Source organism: Populus alba, chromosome 16, assembly GCF_005239225.2.
Source record: "Populus alba chromosome 16, ASM523922v2, whole genome shotgun sequence".
Taxonomy (NCBI): domain Eukaryota; kingdom Viridiplantae; phylum Streptophyta; class Magnoliopsida; order Malpighiales; family Salicaceae; genus Populus; species Populus alba.
In genome coordinates, this window is record NC_133299.1 from 3370779 (window position 1) to 3388491 (window position 17713).

The 17713-nt window shown below is 32.8% G+C and overlaps 3 protein-coding genes across 4 annotated transcripts; 1 reads left to right on the plus strand and 2 right to left on the minus strand.

The window, feature by feature from the left end:
- Window positions 1–166: 166 nt before the first annotated feature.
- Window positions 167–3036, minus strand: LOC118031936 (H/ACA ribonucleoprotein complex subunit 4). 2 transcript variants are annotated; one of them, XM_035036446.2, is made up of 2 exons: window positions 1056–3036; window positions 167–533 (listed from the first exon to the last, which is right to left on the minus strand). In XM_035036446.2, the coding sequence occupies exon 1, from the start codon at window positions 2891–2893 to the stop codon at window positions 1085–1087; it is 1809 nt and encodes a 602-aa protein (XP_034892337.1). In that variant the 5' UTR covers window positions 2894–3036; the 3' UTR covers window positions 167–533; window positions 1056–1084. The 2 variants fall into 2 exon arrangements, with proteins under 2 accessions (XP_034892337.1, XP_034892339.1); XM_035036448.2 differs by lacking the exon at window positions 167–533 and adding an exon at window positions 567–727.
- A 626-nt stretch (window positions 3037–3662) lies between these two features.
- Window positions 3663–14765, plus strand: LOC118031938 (uncharacterized). The gene is made up of 4 exons (XM_035036450.2): window positions 3663–3983; window positions 12953–13231; window positions 13989–14358; window positions 14478–14765. Exons 1-4 carry the CDS (start codon window positions 3663–3665, stop codon window positions 14534–14536), a joined length of 1029 nt encoding a protein of 342 aa, XP_034892341.2. The 3' UTR covers window positions 14537–14765.
- Window positions 14766–16198: 1433 nt separating this feature from the next.
- LOC140954728 (GTP-binding protein BRASSINAZOLE INSENSITIVE PALE GREEN 2, chloroplastic-like) lies at window positions 16199–17138 on the minus strand. The gene is made up of 3 exons (XM_073405406.1): window positions 17049–17138; window positions 16717–16895; window positions 16199–16424 (listed from the first exon to the last, which is right to left on the minus strand). Exons 1-3 carry the CDS (start codon window positions 17136–17138, stop codon window positions 16199–16201), a joined length of 495 nt encoding a protein of 164 aa, XP_073261507.1.
- Window positions 17139–17713: the final 575 nt, after the last annotated feature.

Consider the following 17713-nt stretch of genomic DNA (forward strand, 5'->3'; position numbering starts at 1 on the left):
GTAATCCGAAAAGAAACTCTCTTTACTTTTCTGACGTGATTTTTTTTCCTTTTATCATTTTCATCCAATTGACCAGGCAGGTTCATGATCTGTTCTCTGTTAATATATCCTCCGCGACCATGCATATAGAGCTTTCAAGGGCTGGTGTTTATTCTGTAACAAGATGTGTCTTAATTGATGATTTCACGTTCAATCCAAAACCCACTACAAGTCATGGAGAACTTAACGTAGCATCTCTAGGTGAGAAATGGAGACACTTAAACATCCATTACAGTCTAAAAGCAACCAAACTAAGAAAGTTCCATAACTAAACCACAGAACGACACATTACACAGAATGACAGAATGTTGTGGATCGAACCAGCATAAACCATGAAACAGCTCAAAGGCAGCTCCAAAACTGAAGCTATCTACAGAAATCGGCCTTTTGATTCTGAATAGATGAACTTGGAATCCATGCAGGGCTTGCATGGCAAAGAAGCTCCAATCCTCGCTGCATCTGCAAACATCCGAGAGCTTCCTCGACCTCATGTCCTAAAACCATTCATCCAACCAAAAAAGAAACAGAAAAGAGAATGATGCCTGCACCCAAGATGTAAATACCTAAATTTGTCTTTAAGAATACCACTATCAGAAGTATCTCTGTGCCACTAGCATAGCAAATTCGAACCAATCACCCCACATGCTCCATGATACAATCTTCTCACACAAATGCCCAAATTCATAAGCTACCAACAAAGATGTACAAAATGGAAAACTTGAAAAAATTAGGAAACATTACATTGAAAAAGAAAACATTAATATAAGTTTCATATGAAACAGCACAGCCACAAAATTTCATAAAAAAACTTCATGAATGGTCCAGGGAGAAAAATAAAAATTTATTGCACATGTGAAGAATATAACAAAAATTTTATAGCCAAATAAACCATTCTGAAAAGCAGACCCCAGTTTTGGAAATTGTTTCTGCTTAAACTACATGAAAACATTACAAAAACTACTAACAGTACTGCAGATGCCATAAGTTCACAAAAGCAGGCATATCAGAATTACTACCTTAATCAAAATGTTACTAACTTTCTTGTCTAATCTTCTCCATCTTTGTCCTTCTTCTTCTTTTTCTTCTTCTCACTTTTATCAGCCTCTCCATCAGCTTTGCCATTCTCATTGGTTGCGGCCTCTTCAGCCTCTTTGTCTTTCTTCTTCTTCTTCTTCTTCTCAGACTTCTCAGTCTCCTTTTCTACTAAATTTTCCACTTCAGCATCCTCTTTACTCTTCTTTTTCTTCTTCTTTTTCTCTTTCTTCTCATCTTCACTTCCCACAACAGGCTCTTCCTTTAGCTTCTTCAACTCAACCTTCTCTTCCTTCCCAGCCTCACCGTCCTCTTTACTCTTCTTTTTCTTCTTCTTTTTGTCCTTTTTCTCATCATCACTTCCCTCCACAAGCTCTTCCTTCACCTTCTTAACCTTGACACTCTCTACATCTTTAACTAATTCAGTTTTAGCCTTCTTTGCAACATGAGCAGCAGGGCTATCAGAGCTTTCATCCAATTTGCGCTTGCGCCCCTCACCATCTTCACCAATCTCCTTCACAACTGGTTCAGCAGCAGCAGCAAGGCCAGCAACCATAGAATCACCACCAGCAGGCAAAACCAAATTTCTCGCCCATTCATGAGGAGTATTCTCATTTGGTTTCCCATGTTTATCCAACTTCCCCTCAGAAATCAACTTCTTCTTGATGGAAGCCTTCGGCCCCAATCCCCATTTCCTCGGATAAGTATCCCTATCCATCACAACCCTCTTAATCTTTGCAACAACACCATGATCGCAAGTAGCCATAACAGCAGTTGTCATCTCAGCAATTCCCAGAGCAATAGCCTCACCCTTAGTAGTCATCAACACAACTTCCTCACCAGCCTCAATATCATTCTCAAACCTCAACAGCCCTGGAATCATCAACTTAGCACCATAACAAATTGCATTCACAGCAGAATCCTTCACAACCAACCTCTTATAACTAGTCAAAATCACTTCAAGGGGCATAATAACCCTCCTCAAATAACTCTCATCACGATAATTATCATAAACCCATTGAGCATCCATAACATCATGCATAGTAACCATATTATCTTTCTCCCCTAAAATCCCTGACCTCACCCTCCTCAATTCTTGCATATGCGCACCTACCCCAAGAATCAACCCCAAATGCACACACATTGTCCTAACATATGTCCCCGCCTCACACGAAATCCAAAAAACAACCAAATGCTTATCTGCATCATACTCCAACAACTTACTCTCATAAATTGTCCTAATTCTAAGCTGTCTTTTAACAGCAGAAATCAAGGGCGGCCTCTGAAAAACCGCTCCAGTAAGCGTCTCTAATGCTCTGGCTACTTTCGTAACATCAGTAATCTTATCATGCAATCTAGCAATACAAACATACTCTTTCCCAGCACCTTGTTGAGATTTAACAAGTCTAGTAGCTCTATCAATGCAAACAATTAAATTACCAGTAACTTTAGGGTCTAAAGTACCACTATGACCAGTTTTTTCGACACGTAAAATCCTCTTAATCCAAGCAACAACTTCATGTGATGATGGGTTTGCTGGTTTATCAAGATTCATAACACCATACCTGATGTATTCAACAAGTGGACGCTTGAGAGGTGAGTGACCAGATGGAAGTGGAGTGTAGTGTCCAGTTCGCACATTAAGTCTGTCGTAGTTTTTCAAAAGAATTGGCCACTGTGAAGTGTCTATTGTTGGGGTGAAGTTCTGGGGTTTGATCATGAAATCTTTGCCTGTGTCTGTAGGGTTCGTGTCTGTTTCAGTTTCTTGGGTTTTTTTCTTGTGTTTTTTCTTCTCAGAACGAGAAAGCTCGACTTCAGACATGGTGGAAACCGCGAGTGTCTGAGTTTCTGGCTTCAAGGGTTTTTGACGGAGGCTAGTGAAGGAGAAGGGTTTAGACTTAGAGGTGGAAATGCGGATTTATAGGGTTAGGGTTTTGGGGGGTTTTGAGAGGAATGGGGCAAGAGATGTCTCGTTGAGATGGGCTAGGGTTTTCTGTTCATGTCTATGATGTTGGGTATGGATCGGACAAGACCTTATCCTGATAGGCCCAGTACGTCCTTGCAACCTACAGGCCCATACGTTTGTTAAGCCCGGTTTACTTGGATTTGGACTCTAGTTAGGGAATACAAATGGGCCGAACCCATCAGATACCGTCTTGACCTGCTCCAGGAAGGAGACATCCCTCACATGAACATCATCACTAAGTCATACCATCATATAAAAAGGGAGTATAAATTTGATTTGGAGTGAGAAAATATCAGGAACGTCCCTAAAAATCGATCCGAAGTTAATTAAATTTTTTTTAATTTTTGAATAATTTTGATTTTAAGATTTTAAAAAAATCCAATCCAATTTTGTTTTGATTTTGGATTTTAAAAACCAAAAAAACCACCGATATCGAATTAACATAAGACTCTGAAATTGAAAAATTAAATTAAATTGGAAAAAATAAAAGTAAACACAAATAAAATACGGACACAAATAGACAATTTCCTTAAAATTCGAAGTAAATGTTGGTTTCTCAGCACACCAAACTAATGCCAAGTGCTAAAATGCTTTCACATTACAGCTCCCCTCCCTCACTATAAATATGACAGCCGAGGGAACCACTTCCAGACAAGTTTTCAAGTTCCTTCGCTCTCAAACAACCATCAAGTCTCTTGATTCCATGGCTGGCCTTCAATACAACTTCTTCCCTACAGATTTCTTCTACCCTCCTCGTCCACAATCTGTGAAAGTAGACGCCAGCACCACCGCCCAGAAAAGTATTGCTCTTCCCTTGGAGGTTCAAAAGCGAGAAGCCATGATCACTGATGATCTAAACCAGAAACAGTACCACCCCACAAGCTTAGTTCTACGCCACAACAAGCATGGCAACAAGTCCAATACCCCCATGAACAGGAGCAGTACTGCATAATCAAGCAAGGTGGGATCGAGAAGAGAAGATGATGAAAGCAAGCTTCTCAAATAATTCTCTCCGAATCCAACTTCTTGGTTGCTGCGTGGAGATTTTGTTTTTCTAATTAATAATGTTTCCATGATGAAAGGAGCTTGCACCCTCTCTTTTTCCTGGCTTTTTGTCTCTGTTCTTAGACATAGCTATATATTTCTGCAATCTCCACTTGATCGATGTCTGATATCCAAATATATACAATGAAAGTTTGATAAATCCATCAGATCATGATGAGCTTTTCCCTGTTATTAACATCGCATTCCGAAGGGGATCCATGCTGTGACCACTGTAACATTTGGCGTGATCTCTTGCACAAGTATCAAATCATGTTAGCTTATATCCAATCTTCTTAGAGTTTTTTATTATTATCAATATTTGTTTCTCGCAAGATATTGAAAGAAAGTCAGGGGAACTAATAAAAAAAACAACTTTTTTCCTTAGTGCGGCAGGTATTGATTTCAAAAAATGGTTTTTTGCTGCATGAGATTCATAGCGGGAAGGGATGCATGATGCTTGTAGCTTTCCATCGATGGTTGCCAATGGTGATCACTTTGTCCCTTTCACAGGAAAGCCAGCATGTTTCATGCCCAATATCTCACAAACTTTGTTTCTCACTCATGGCTGGGAAACACAACGTGCATCACACGTAGGCTGCATTATGAAAAGGAATCTTTGCACGAATATTCCAAGTTAACAGTCATATTCCTCGTACCAATGCCTGGTTATTTTATTCCGAGTTAATGTTTCTAGTTTTATATATATAATAAAAAAACAAACAAAACAAGTTATTTCTGTTTTTCAAATAGAAACCATATTTTTTTATTTTTTTTGGGGGGGGGGGTTGAAATCAATATTGAAATAACGTTACTTTGAATAAAAATTATACATAAAAAAAGGGATTTGACAGGTATTTTATTTTTACACCAAGTATTCTTGTCTTCTTCTTTTGTTCTTCCATTACTATTTTATTTGATCATCGTTCCTTCATTATTATTAAATTAATTCACTAAAGAGTGATTTTTGGATCTCCCACAAGCTTGAGACTCTAGCAAGGACTCATGTGCCTTTTGGAATATTAAATATCAAGATAGTGTTTCATATTGTATTTTTTTAATGCATTGATATTAAAAATAAATTTTTAAATATAAAAAATACTATAAAAATTAAAAAAAAAATTTAATATCAACAAATGTGCTATAAACATGTGATTAAAAAACTGCTCGTAACATAGTCAGCTTTCAACAAACATTTTTCCTTAGGTTTGGTGGGGTCAAAATCGATTGACGGAGGATTATTATTTATCTTGTTGAAATTAATTTGGAAATCAAATCATTAGTAGATACTATTCATCAAGACACTAGGAACTTCATCTATCTATTTTTTTTTAATGGAAAAATGCATCCATCTTATACGTATGGACCATTGTAATTTAATAAAATTATCATGCATGATCGTATACTCCGCTTGTTTCTTGTTTCTTGTTAAAGATAGGATGGATTTTTTTTTTTAAATGGGAACAAGTTACAATACTTGTTCATTGAACCTCTTTCTCAATTCTTGTTCCATGTTTGTTTATATTTAATAATTGAATTCTTTTATTTTTTACCATTAATTCTTAAATTCTTCTAAAAAGCCCTTAGGCCTCTGTCGTCACACTTGGATTAAATAAGTGGAAGGCCTGCATTTTCTCATGCTTCTCGCCGCATGCGTGCCCACGTATGCTGGATTATTATTATTATTATTAATCTATATTATGTTAAAATTAATTATATGCTTATTTATGCCTATGCATACAAGTTTAATCCCTAGTAGCCAAACTCGTTAATAGCCAACTTGCCATTTATGACCTGGCCTGAGTTAGTTCAACGAAAATAGTGATAATTTAAAAAAAAAAATTCATTTTTTTTACTTACTATCCCGATAATAAAAACAATGTTATTTTAGTGATAATTTTTCAAGGAAAAAAATTTAAATTGACTAGTACTATTTTTTTTACTCACTACCCGAATTTTGGATTGTAACGATATTCTCTAGATTGGGTCTTATAATCTTTTAAAAAATAGAAAACAAAAGAAAGAAGGAATTTTTTTCCAATTTGCCGTTCTTTGTTTTGGAATTTTAAGGTTACTATATTTCGGAAGCGTTTGGGAACGTGGTTTGCACCGCGTTCCCAATAAATTTGAAATTTTTTTTATTTTTTATTAAAATTTAATGTGTTTTGTACTTTTTGGATCGTTTTGATGTATTAATATCAAAAATAACTTTTAAAATATGAAAAAATATCATTAACATGCATTTCAGCATGAAAAGTTATTTGAAAAGTAATCATTACCACATTACCACATTACCAAACACGCTCGAACTTTCTTCTTTTTTTTTCCCATGAATCTTTCAACTTTTTCCGAGCTATACTTGTTCACCTACTAGACAGCTCAATTCTCAAAATAAGCTCAAAGTATATAGCATTCTAATCCAGTCCTCCCATTCCAATTGAAAATGCAAAGACATCCCTGCTGCTGCCCATGCATCAGGTGAAAGTAAAACAATTAGATGAAAAATAGTGTGAGGACTCACTTGTACTCAAAAAGTTGCTGTGGAGGATGGAGACCATAATGCTCGATCTATTTTTGCCCCTATCATTCTTAAGATACGACTTTTCAGATGAAGAACAGACTCTGTCATGGCATGCAAGCTCCAGAGAATCATTCTGACATGAGGCAATCTCAAAACATGCCCTAGAGGGACATCTTCTCCGTCTCACCAGCCAAAGAGTTCCCTGATTACAGTCGATAAATCCAACACTGAAACACAGATAGATAAGCAAGAGCTTTTTCTTCTAAGAATTATCTATTTCATTAGAATATAATATCCACTGACGCAATCCCCAAATTTACTAGTCTCATTACATGTAACATGAAATCTTTCTTGCAATCGAAGCTAATCGCCAGCCTTTCTTTCAAATTATAAAGAAAAAATTGTTCATTAAAATTGTAATATTGAAACACAGCTCTGACTGTCAAAAGACAACCAGAGCTCTTTTTCCAAGAACACTCAGTTACTTACTCCTTGTCAGCCATTTAAATTGGCCTATTTCTAAGATCCTTGAATTGCAGATAATTCAAGTGAGATGTCTTGTTCTGATCTAGAAAGTGGCACAGTGTTTTCATGGATTCACAAATCTGTTCCATCAAAGTGTCAAGATGTCAAAGACAACAAATTCATCTTCAAAACAAACATATCAGGAATGTGCATGCATGAGCATGTGGAAATCAAGGATCCAAAGCAACTTTGTTGTCGATCATGTGAGATCCCCGTAGCATAACTCACGCCATCATCAATTACACAACACGAGCAATAGTTTATTTAACAGAGACTAATTTTGAGTTATAATTGTAGATAGAATCTTAAAGGGATGGTCAATTTTTACCTGAAAAGATGTCACAGAGCTGCTAAAGCTTGTATTTACCGGCAATACAAGACGGAGATTGCCCGGTGAAGAGTAGACACGTGCAATGTTGCTAGGGAAGCCATATCCATGATCAAAGCAGCAGGAATAGTTGCTCCGAGAAGAATCCCCGGCAGACCAGCCAAATACAGAGCCCATCTTTTGTAAATTGTTCAAACAACCCAACTCGTCCCTCCACTGCTTCCTCCAAACACTTCCGGGCAATTCATCACTGAATCAATCTCCCTCTTCCATTCCATCCCTCAACATTTTCTCATTGCCTCTGCCATACAAAACACACCGTCCCAAAAGAGAAAACGACGCTCTCTCCTGTAAAAACACCGGCATTTTCCCATTTACACAGCCTAGAATCTCCTGTTTAAATAAATAACAACACAATTCAATTTCTAACGTGGTTAATGGGTTATCCGAATCTTATATTTCTTGTCACGAGTATAGCAGCAGGTTGATTCGAATATTCTCGAAACTTTTTTAATGTTATTACTTTTAAAAAATATATTTTTTGTCTAATTTTAATTCTGTTTTTAGAGTTAAGATTAATTTTATTCAATTCATTTTTTACATAGCTATTATAAGTTATAAATTTAAAAGGTTAACTTTGAATAAAGTTTTTTATTGATTTTTAAAATTAATTTATTTAATTTTTGTTTTGTTATTAAATAAAATTTAAAAATTTAAAAAAAATATTAGTAGGATATTTTTCTATAATATTTATAAATATTTATTTTTTATGATCAATCATTGTCAAATAATTTTTTTCAGTTAAATAGTTTATTTAATGATGTTAGGTGTTTTATTTTAAAAGCGAAACAATACCTAAAAAATAGAGAAATATTGGACCCATAGGACCCAAACCCCGTGCAGTGCCGGTCTCATTTCCAGACAACTCAAGGCAATGAATGATGTCCTTCTCCTTTTCTTCTGAAGAATTTGTCGTTTGCTTGCGTTTTGGCAAACGACATGGGCCTAACTCTTCCTCCAACACTGAGCCTAAACTCCCATAACATGATCGTTGACGGAGACGTAAATCCACCCTTGAATTACCGTTGACACCTTGGTTCTTCCCTGAATAAAAATAAATAAATTCTCACATTTTGTAGATTGTTTTTATAAACTTTGAATGCTCTGAGAAGGCAATTTTATTCTTTCATTATGCTATAATATGTTGTCACATGAAAGAATATTTTACAAGTGTCGCAATCATGACTCCTGCAGGTGTAAGATTTAAGTCTTAAATTAATTGATTTATACAAATAATGAACTTATTATGTTAGACAAGATTATTAAATTGATGTATATTTATAACTATTAAATTTTAACATATTTTATCTATAAATTTAGCCATGATCATGAAGCAATGTTTATAATAAAATTAAAAACACAGTTATGATGTTAGCTGCAATTACAAAGTCATAAGACTGGAAAAATCGAGTAGGCTCAAGAGTTTTGAAATAGAATGTTTGGAAACATAATTGTATCAGTATTTTTTAAAATTTTATTTATTTATTAAAAAATAATTTATTTTGTATGTTTTAAATTGTTTTGATAGGATAATTTTAAAAAAATAAAAAAATATATTATTTTAATATATTTAACTATTAAAAATACTTTAAAAAATAACACAGTCACCTTTCCAAAAGATATAACTAGGGTTTTGCATACGGACAAAAACATAGTAATAACTTTGTTCTTTTGTTAATTATTTAATAAGCATGACGATGACACCAACTATATATTAAAAATGCCAGAAATTGTCCACAACGTAAGGCACGAACCAGCAATTTTGGATGTTTTTGTTAATTAATTGCTTTAAATATTTAAGTTTTAATTTGAAGAGGCTGATCTAGTGATAAAAAAATTTAATTTTCTCTGAACCCTTTTATTTCTAATTTAAAAGGTTAGCATTTAAAAATAAATTGTTTTTATAAATATATAGTATGCGTATTCTATCTTTAATTATAATGAGATTAGACGGAATGATTTGGATGTATTCCTTGTGGATGGCAGGATATGGCAGATATCAATCTACGATCATGTTTTTATCCTACCTACCAGCACGCCATGTGTACAACACTCCCAACCGGGTGCTCGGTTACCTAATAGGGTCCCACTTTGAGTACGTGTCGTCATCAAGTTCGATGATCTTGACCATTGATGATTTGAAAATTACATCGAAACCGTGTTAATTATTAGGTAGCTTTTTATTGCAAGGTCAATAATTGCTCACATGGGTGGGTCCGTTGTCGTGGTTTGAATAATTAACCACTGTTTATCATTGCAGTTTTAACTGTTTTTTTTTTTAATTATTTTTTAACTTTAAATTAATTTTTTAAATTTTTTTTTTTTTTGACATAATGATATTAAAAATAAATTTTAAAAAATAAAAATAAAATATTTTAATATATTTTTAATTAAAAATTATTTTCAAAAATCTCTTAAGAGTTTTTTCATAATTTTGTCTTTTTATTTTGCCATGTCAAGTAACTTTCTAGAAAAAAAATCAGAAAAAACGATGATTTATGAGATTTTTTTTTAATGTAGAATTATCATGTCAGAACTTTAACGATATAAATCTCACGGTAGAAACAAAATCCATTAACACACCAGTTTAGATTTAAATAGTTAATTATGTATCCCATGTACAATAAATGAATTTTTGTTTTTTATTAAACCTGTTTTTTAAAAATTATATATATATTAAATTAATATTTTTTAAATATTTTTGATATGCTGATATAAAAAATATATTAAAAAACATTATTTTAATATATTTTTAATTAATAAAAACTTAAAAAAAAAACATATTAACACACTGACCAGGAGATTATTCACCACACTTTTAATTATATTCCATCATAATCGTGAAAGGTATTTGGTTGTCATTTTCCATAATTTGTCTCTCAACCTTTTCCTTTTCCTTTTCCTTTTCTTTATTAAAAAAAAAAGGCAATTCGGGCAAAAAAGAGACTGTGATCGTGCCTCGTTCACGTTAAAGAATAAGCGTATACATCTTAGAATAATTGTGAGTATATATAACTTGGAATAAAATCTAAATTAATAAATGGTTAAATTGGAAATTAATCTATTTTTTATTAAAAAAATCAATAAATTAAAGGCAGTGTTTTACCCCATAACAAATGGATTGAGAGTTAACCTAAATTTCTAATTAATTTTTTTTCTCAGCTTAAATCAATTAAGACATAGAACAACCAACCAATTTGAATTTTATAACTAAAACTATACAAATAAACTAGCTAAGTTTTTTTTTATTAACACGGATATCCGGAATAACTTACGCATACCTCTACTAATTTTGTAAGTCTTAAAATCAGCTAAGTTTAATCTGCTTAGTTACCTTATCTATTTAAAAAACATATATATATATATATATATATATATATATATCAAACTTAATCTCGTTGATTAACTTGAAACCTAACTCAGACTAAATTTATTTTTGAATTGTTTAGAGAGCTCAAACAATTAAACCTAGGCTATTTGATTAAAACTCGAGTGAGACTTAATTAATTTTTTTAATATTTAAAATAATATGTTTTTATTAAAAATTTAATATATCCAATTTAACCCGAAAACTATCTCGCAAATTAACTCAATTAACATGTTATATAAACTTGGACTCGAGTTAGAAGTTGGAATGTATCTTATAACCATGTTGCTAAGTTCACAATCTCCTTTGTTAATCTATTTTGCTTTCCTTCCCTGAAAAAAAAAAATGAAACAAGATCTTGGTCAAAAGTTTAAAGGTAGTGTTTTGTTATAAATTTAAAACCAAAAGTAACTTTAAATTCAAATGGTCTGTAAAATAATTATAATCTGAGTTTATACATTTGAAAAAGATTCTGGTAACCTTTTTCTTTAAATTCAACTTCAAAAATGAAATACAAGACTAAACTCAATTACAAGCCTTCTTTCAACCTGCTAGTAACATAATTAACTATTAATGATACCCTAACCATTAATTTAGATTTTAATGGTGAAATTCTTATAAATTAGTGAATGGTTAAAAATTGAAATTAGTTATTTTTCTCAATCAATAAATGGAAATTAAATAATTTTTATTTCAACATACACACGTTTACATCAAGTTTAATTTTATGAGTAATAGAAATTTAACTAGTTATTTGACTTGTGTTCTGTCAATAATTGATTGTTTTTCTAAAAAAATAAAAATATATAGGTTTTTTTCAACATGTTTTTTGTATTAAAATATAAAAATTTAAAATCAAAGAGCTTGTATATGTATCTAATAAAATAAAATTGAAAATCATGTATGTTAATAAATAAATAAATAAAATATTAACGATAAATAGAGATAAAAAAAAAAAATTAAGAGTTGAATATAGACCACGATAATTGGTAATAGAATGTGGATCTTTGACACAATTATGTTTAATGACTTTATTCACAATAATTGATTTTTTTATTTAATCAAATGATACTAAAAAATAAACCTGTATAAAATTGATTGAATAAAATAAAAGGCAAAAAAAATATCATACAAGGTTACACGTATTGAAAATATTATATGAAAATAAATATTTTTATTTTTTAAAATAAATTTCATTCATATAAAACATAAAATAAATTTAAAGATAAATTAAAATAATCTCTTGAAAAATCAAATACATACATAATAACCAAGAAACAATCTTTATTTAAAAGAGATTAGATAGCTAACATAAAAGAAAAAAGAGTATTAATTTACAAATTATTTTATAAGATACATATAAAAAAAGCATTAAAAAAAAAAAACTAAGCTCTGCTAGCCTGACAACCCACGCTAGCATGGCTAAACTATTTAGTAAGGCCATATGTGCTTGGCCCCCCTTTTTTCATGGGGTGGGTGACATGTCATTTCACCTGTCCTTTTTATTTTTTTTAAAAAATAATTTAGATAAATTGTTGTTTGATATTGTCTAGTCCTCGATCACCATAATGACCAAAAAATCAAGGCAAAAGTTTTTTCAACCCAAAAATTAATTGCTTAAATCATTTTGACCAAACATGTAGAAAATATCATGAGAACTTCATAAATCCATCCATGCCCTTAAAAATAATAATCTAAAATCTAAAATAAATCCTAAACCAAAAATTTATAGAGCTCAAATATATTTTTATAAACAATTTCAAGATAAAAAAACACCTACCATATTTTTAAAACAATGTAAACAATCTATATTGTCATATGATTATGTTTTAGATTTATAGTTAAAGTTTGTTTGTTATTGTAGTGTGGTTATATATATATATATATATATATATTTTTTTTTTGCTTGAAATTGTATTCTAGTGTTTTGAATTGTTTTAATTTACTAATTTTAAAAATAAAAATTATTATTTTAATAAATTTTAAAATAAAAAATATATAAAAAAGCTACGTGTCAGCACCAAACAATAGCTCAATGACGATGACACACAAACCATCCTTCCTTATCTTCAGAAGGTCAAAAGTCAAAAACAAACACCTAACCCATTACCGGCTAATAACCGGTTATATAAAAGCAACAAACGCGCCGGCCGTACAGTTCACACCCAATCAAAGCAATGGGATGATTCGGTAATTCCGAACCAAAGGCTCGAAATTTCCGCACCAGTCAGGCTCGGTATTGTCGGCCCTATAAATACCCGCTCATTTCGCAATATTATCCTAGCACGCGCACGAATCTTACGCTGTTTGGTCCGTACAAGAAACAGATATTTCCTCCTCCTTCGTTCAAAGGTAAAAAAGAAATATATTCAACATTCAATCTTCTTTCAAATTAATCAGATCTTTTTATATATATATATATATATGTCTTGATTCATGTTTCTTAGGTTTTTATTTTGAATTTTCGTTTGGTTTCTGAGAAAGTGGAAGGAAAATGAAGATTTTGAAGTTCAAATCAGAAAAGAATAGTTTTAATGAAATTTAGTCTGTCTTTTTTAGGGTGGGAAATCAATTATCTCAGCGATTATATTTTCGGATTTTCTTCTCATTTTAATATATTTCTTTCATTTTTGCTTAGTTTTCTCGGTAACCAAGCAGAGGTTTGCCTGCTTGATCTGTGAATTTTTGTGTTAGATTGATGTGATTATAATTTTTTTCTTGTACATAGTCTTTTGTTGTGTGATTAGCACCTTTATTTATTTTTTGAATTGAGCTGGCTTTGTTTATTCGTCAATTTAACGTTGACTTGACTTGATCATGTTCAAGATTCTGACTTGAATTACTAGAACAGATTAATACTATTTTTAATTACTTTTCGCCAAATTTCTAATTGCGGGTAGATGTTAAAGGTTTTAATTCTTCATTTTATGGCGAGATAATTTGTGAACTTTAAAAAAAAAAAAAACAAAATTGTATATTATCATTGATTGTTATAACTTGTTGAATGAGTTGATTAATGTTAATCACAAGTTAGTAAATTTCTTGGAAGAGGATAATTTGATAACTTGCATTGAATCTCATTCATTTTCTGTGTGAATTTGGAGTACAGGACTGCAGAGGTTGTGGTTTGAAAAGGATGGCTCTGGTTTCAGGAGGAAGGTCAACGTTGAACCCAGATGCGCCTCTTTTTGTCCCTGCTGCTTATCGGCAAGTGGAGGATTTCTCTCCCGAGTGGTGGCAATTGGTGACAACGACAACATGGTTCCGGGATTACTGGCTAAGTCAGCATCAAGATGAGAACGGTTTCTATGACAACGCTGAGGATGAGTTTGGGCTTGATGGGAATAATGTAGCTGATCTGTTGCCGGATACATTTGATCTTGATGCTGGCGATTATTTTTCTAGCTTGGAATCTCAATTTGCAGGTTTCGCAGAGGAAGGCTCTTCTCCTTTACCTTCCAATGGAATGCTTGCAAATGGTATGTCTTGAGAAGGTGGTGAAATGGCGTGGGGTTTTGTTAACCTGATAGTGTTATTTAAATTGAGAAATCTGAACGTTGGAACTGATAGATAATCTGTTTTTGTTCTACTTTTACAGGGCTTGTGTTGGAAGCAGAGGCACCGAAGAAGGAAACAGGTCTGAAATCCAGTGCTTGATGACTTAAAGTTGGAGCTACCCCCAATCAGAGTAGATCAATGTAGTTTCTAGCTTTTGCAGGTCTCTGTAGAGCAAGGTTGGAGCTCTCTTATTACTCCTTGTTCATTCTCTTTATCTTTCTTTTAGTTTAAACCAAGTAACTGTTCAGAGATGTAAAAAAAGCAAATGTAAAATTTAGTCAGAAATGCAAAAAAAAAAAAAAAAAAAAAAGTGATATCTTTTGCTTCATATTCCTCTTTCCGCACAGACTTTAGACCAGCCGTTTTGAAGTTCAAGCAATTTAGCAAGACCTAATTTCAAGCTGGCAGGTCGATTTACCTTATGCATATCGATGCTTCAAAGAGGACACAAGATTGATTGGTTCGTTTTACCAAGGGCATAACTGGTTAAGTGGGGTGGTTGGGTTGGGACTTGGCAGTCACCTTTCAATATTCTTCTTGCCCACCGCTGGCTAAACCGCACAAATATCTCTCAAGCACAGCCATTTTCATCGACACCTGAGTTATCTTGTTCTTGTTATAATTTCAATCATTCGGGTGTAAAGCACCTGTTAAATCATCGAGGATTAATTTCTTGACGTTAATCTTATCATATTATAAATAAAATAAAAATCTAAGAGCATTCATGAAATCCATCTATACTTCAAAAGGTGTTTGGACGGTGAATCACCTGGGTGCGTACCCTTTTCTCTCTCAAATGTACATGGCCTCAAGATGAGAGAGATCGGGATTGTTTTTGGGGGTGATATTATGTTTTTTTTTTTTAAATAATTTTTTTTTGATATTATTTAGATATATATTGATATCAAAAATAAATATTAAAATATATTATTTTAATATATTTTTAAATAAAAGCTACTTTTAAAAAAATGTTTGAATAAAATAGAATTTGCCCTGAAATTTGCAGATGAGATAGCTTCAAAATGAAGAACTTTGCCTTTCCAGTAAATTGAACCTGGCTGCAATACCAGGAACAAAACTGGAAAAGAAGAGAGGGCAACATCATCCCATTTGCTCGATAATCACAAGGAAGCAACCATGGAAACTTCCATTCACCCACCAACAAGATCCATGAGTGTAGAACAAGCATAACACACACAGACTATTCACTCACAAGATCCAGGAGTGTTAAATCAACAATAAGCTACCATGCCTTCCTCTTTCGTTTATTAAAACTGTATTTTTCTTTACTCAATGAGGGCTATAAGAAATATCAAGAAATGCGTATAAGAAGTTAGCAGCAGCACTTGAAAGAATATAGCAGAAACAGTTCATTAGCATCAGCATCAACAGTCAGTCACCATGGAGGCTTAAAGGAGAAAAGGGGGCACGTGATGAAAGAGTTGGTTAAACATTAGTCGGAGCCGGTTTAAGGTTAATGGAAAGGAACAATTTTTATTTCTTATTTGAATTTTTTTGAGCGGAGTGTTGTTGTGATTACTTTTCAAAATACTTGAAATGTTTATGAGTGTAATTACGGTTGTTTTTCAAAGTAGTTCTCACTCAGAAATGCATTAAAATATATATTTTTATTTTTTTAAAAATTATTTGAAGTAAAAATAATCTAAAAATGAAATGAAATGTGATAGTTTGAGACTGCTCCAAAAGATCAGCAGCCTGCTAATGGACCAAACTTTGAAGAGGATCAAGGCACAATTGCCCCTACAGCAAAGGAATTGCATGGTTCTTCCAAAGCTCGTCAGCATTCTCTATCTTACCCGTGTGCAGAGAAACATTTGATGATGCCCAAACTATGATTGTTTGCACAGAAGTTGATTGAGGTCTAGCCACCACAAGCACAGCTTGTCCTTCCTGCAAAAGGTCCGTTGCTTTTAAGAACTCAAAGAGCGCCCTAGGAACTGTAGCAGGATCATCAACATAGACTGCACTGAAGCCTCAGAACAATAAGCAAATGACAAACTGGGAATGTTCAACAATATAAAGAGAAGCCCGTTCACCTCACAGAAGAAACTTTAGGGTAAATATTTGTAAGCTGTTCAATCTAGGAGACAAAATCATGCAATTATAATTTTCGGTGCTCGAGTTATTACATATCAGAGTTAAAACACACTCATTTATCAGAACATTTAGTTCATCTCCAAGTTTCACGTCACACATTCACACAGGTAATGAACAGAGCAACGTGAGCGAATTAGTCTAGATATGAACGTAGAAGACACAATCCCAAGCGGAGTCCCAGGAACAGAAGCCTCTGTAAGCTTTGTAACTCTAGCCCTCCTTTCTTCAAAGCATTGATTAGAGTGGACTCGCTTGCATTCTGAGCTCGAATGACCCACACGTTCCCTCGAGGACCAGCCACTTCCTCAATGAATGATGACAAGGTCCTCACATCCACATCCTGACGAGCACCAAGTGAACCCCACCCAGCTTAGGTGCCCCTCCGGCCCTAGCTCGATGCCTAACCTATCTATCTAACCAAGTTGGTGAAATTTGTGATGGGAAGAGATCAACCTTTGAACCCACAAGAACAAGCTCTTAGGCAGCTCTCTACTGGCTCCAGGGTCATCCTTGACTCCTTCCAATGCCTTGAACGAGGACTCTGCTGCCCGCTTAGGAAATTAGCCACCAAAGTCAACACCATCAAGGTCGTAAATTTATTAGATCAGTGAGACAGATTAAAAATTTATTCAAGGAAAGTACAGAATGTATATAATTTTAAATTTATAAATATACAAAAATAAAACTCATATATAATGTACTTTCAACATAAATATAACAAAATAATACTAATATAAATATTAAATATTTATTGATATCAAATCAAAGCACGAGCATGTATATTAATAATAAAAATAATTATGATTAAATTAAAATAAAATTTTTTATTTAATTATTGAAATCCTTTAAAATAATTTTTCTATTGCTATCAATTTAAACAAATTATACAAAAAAAAAAACCACTCAAAAGTGCATAAAATGCTTGTATAAACTAAACAAATATAACATGCAAGATAAAGTCTTAATATTGTAAGTAAAAATAAGCATAGATGAGATTTTTTAATTTATCCTAACAAAATTATACATGGAAAGACATATATCATGGCAAACATGCTATCAACTTATAATTAATATCATAAAAAAGTCCTGGCATGCTAATATCAACTCACATTTTCTTCACTTCGATTACCCTCGATTTTTCTTGGTATGAAAGGTAGC

Excerpts from the sequence above, each read along its gene's own strand:
- LOC118031936 (XM_035036446.2), bottom strand. The coding sequence starts at position 2,893 with ATGTCTGAAGTCGAGCTTTCTCGTTCTGAGAAGAAAAAACACAAGAAA.
- LOC118031938 (XM_035036450.2), top strand. The coding sequence starts at position 3,663 with ATGACAGCCGAGGGAACCACTTCCAGACAAGTTTTCAAGTTCCTTCGC. Across the intron at positions 3,984-12,952 it reads CCATGAACAGGAGCAGTACT|AAGGTCAAAAGTCAAAAACA; the intron begins GCATAATCAAGC and ends CCTTATCTTCAG. Across the intron at positions 13,232-13,988 it reads TCCTCCTCCTTCGTTCAAAG|GACTGCAGAGGTTGTGGTTT; the intron begins GTAAAAAAGAAA and ends TTTGGAGTACAG.
- LOC140954728 (XM_073405406.1), bottom strand. The coding sequence starts at position 17,138 with ATGGTGTTGACTTTGGTGGCTAATTTCCTAAGCGGGCAGCAGAGTCCT. Across the intron at positions 16,896-17,048 it reads CAAGGATGACCCTGGAGCCA|GATGTGGATGTGAGGACCTT; the intron begins GTAGAGAGCTGC and ends GGTGCTCGTCAG. Across the intron at positions 16,425-16,716 it reads CTGGGACTCCGCTTGGGATT|TGCAGTCTATGTTGATGATC; the intron begins GTGTCTTCTACG and ends CTGAGGCTTCAG.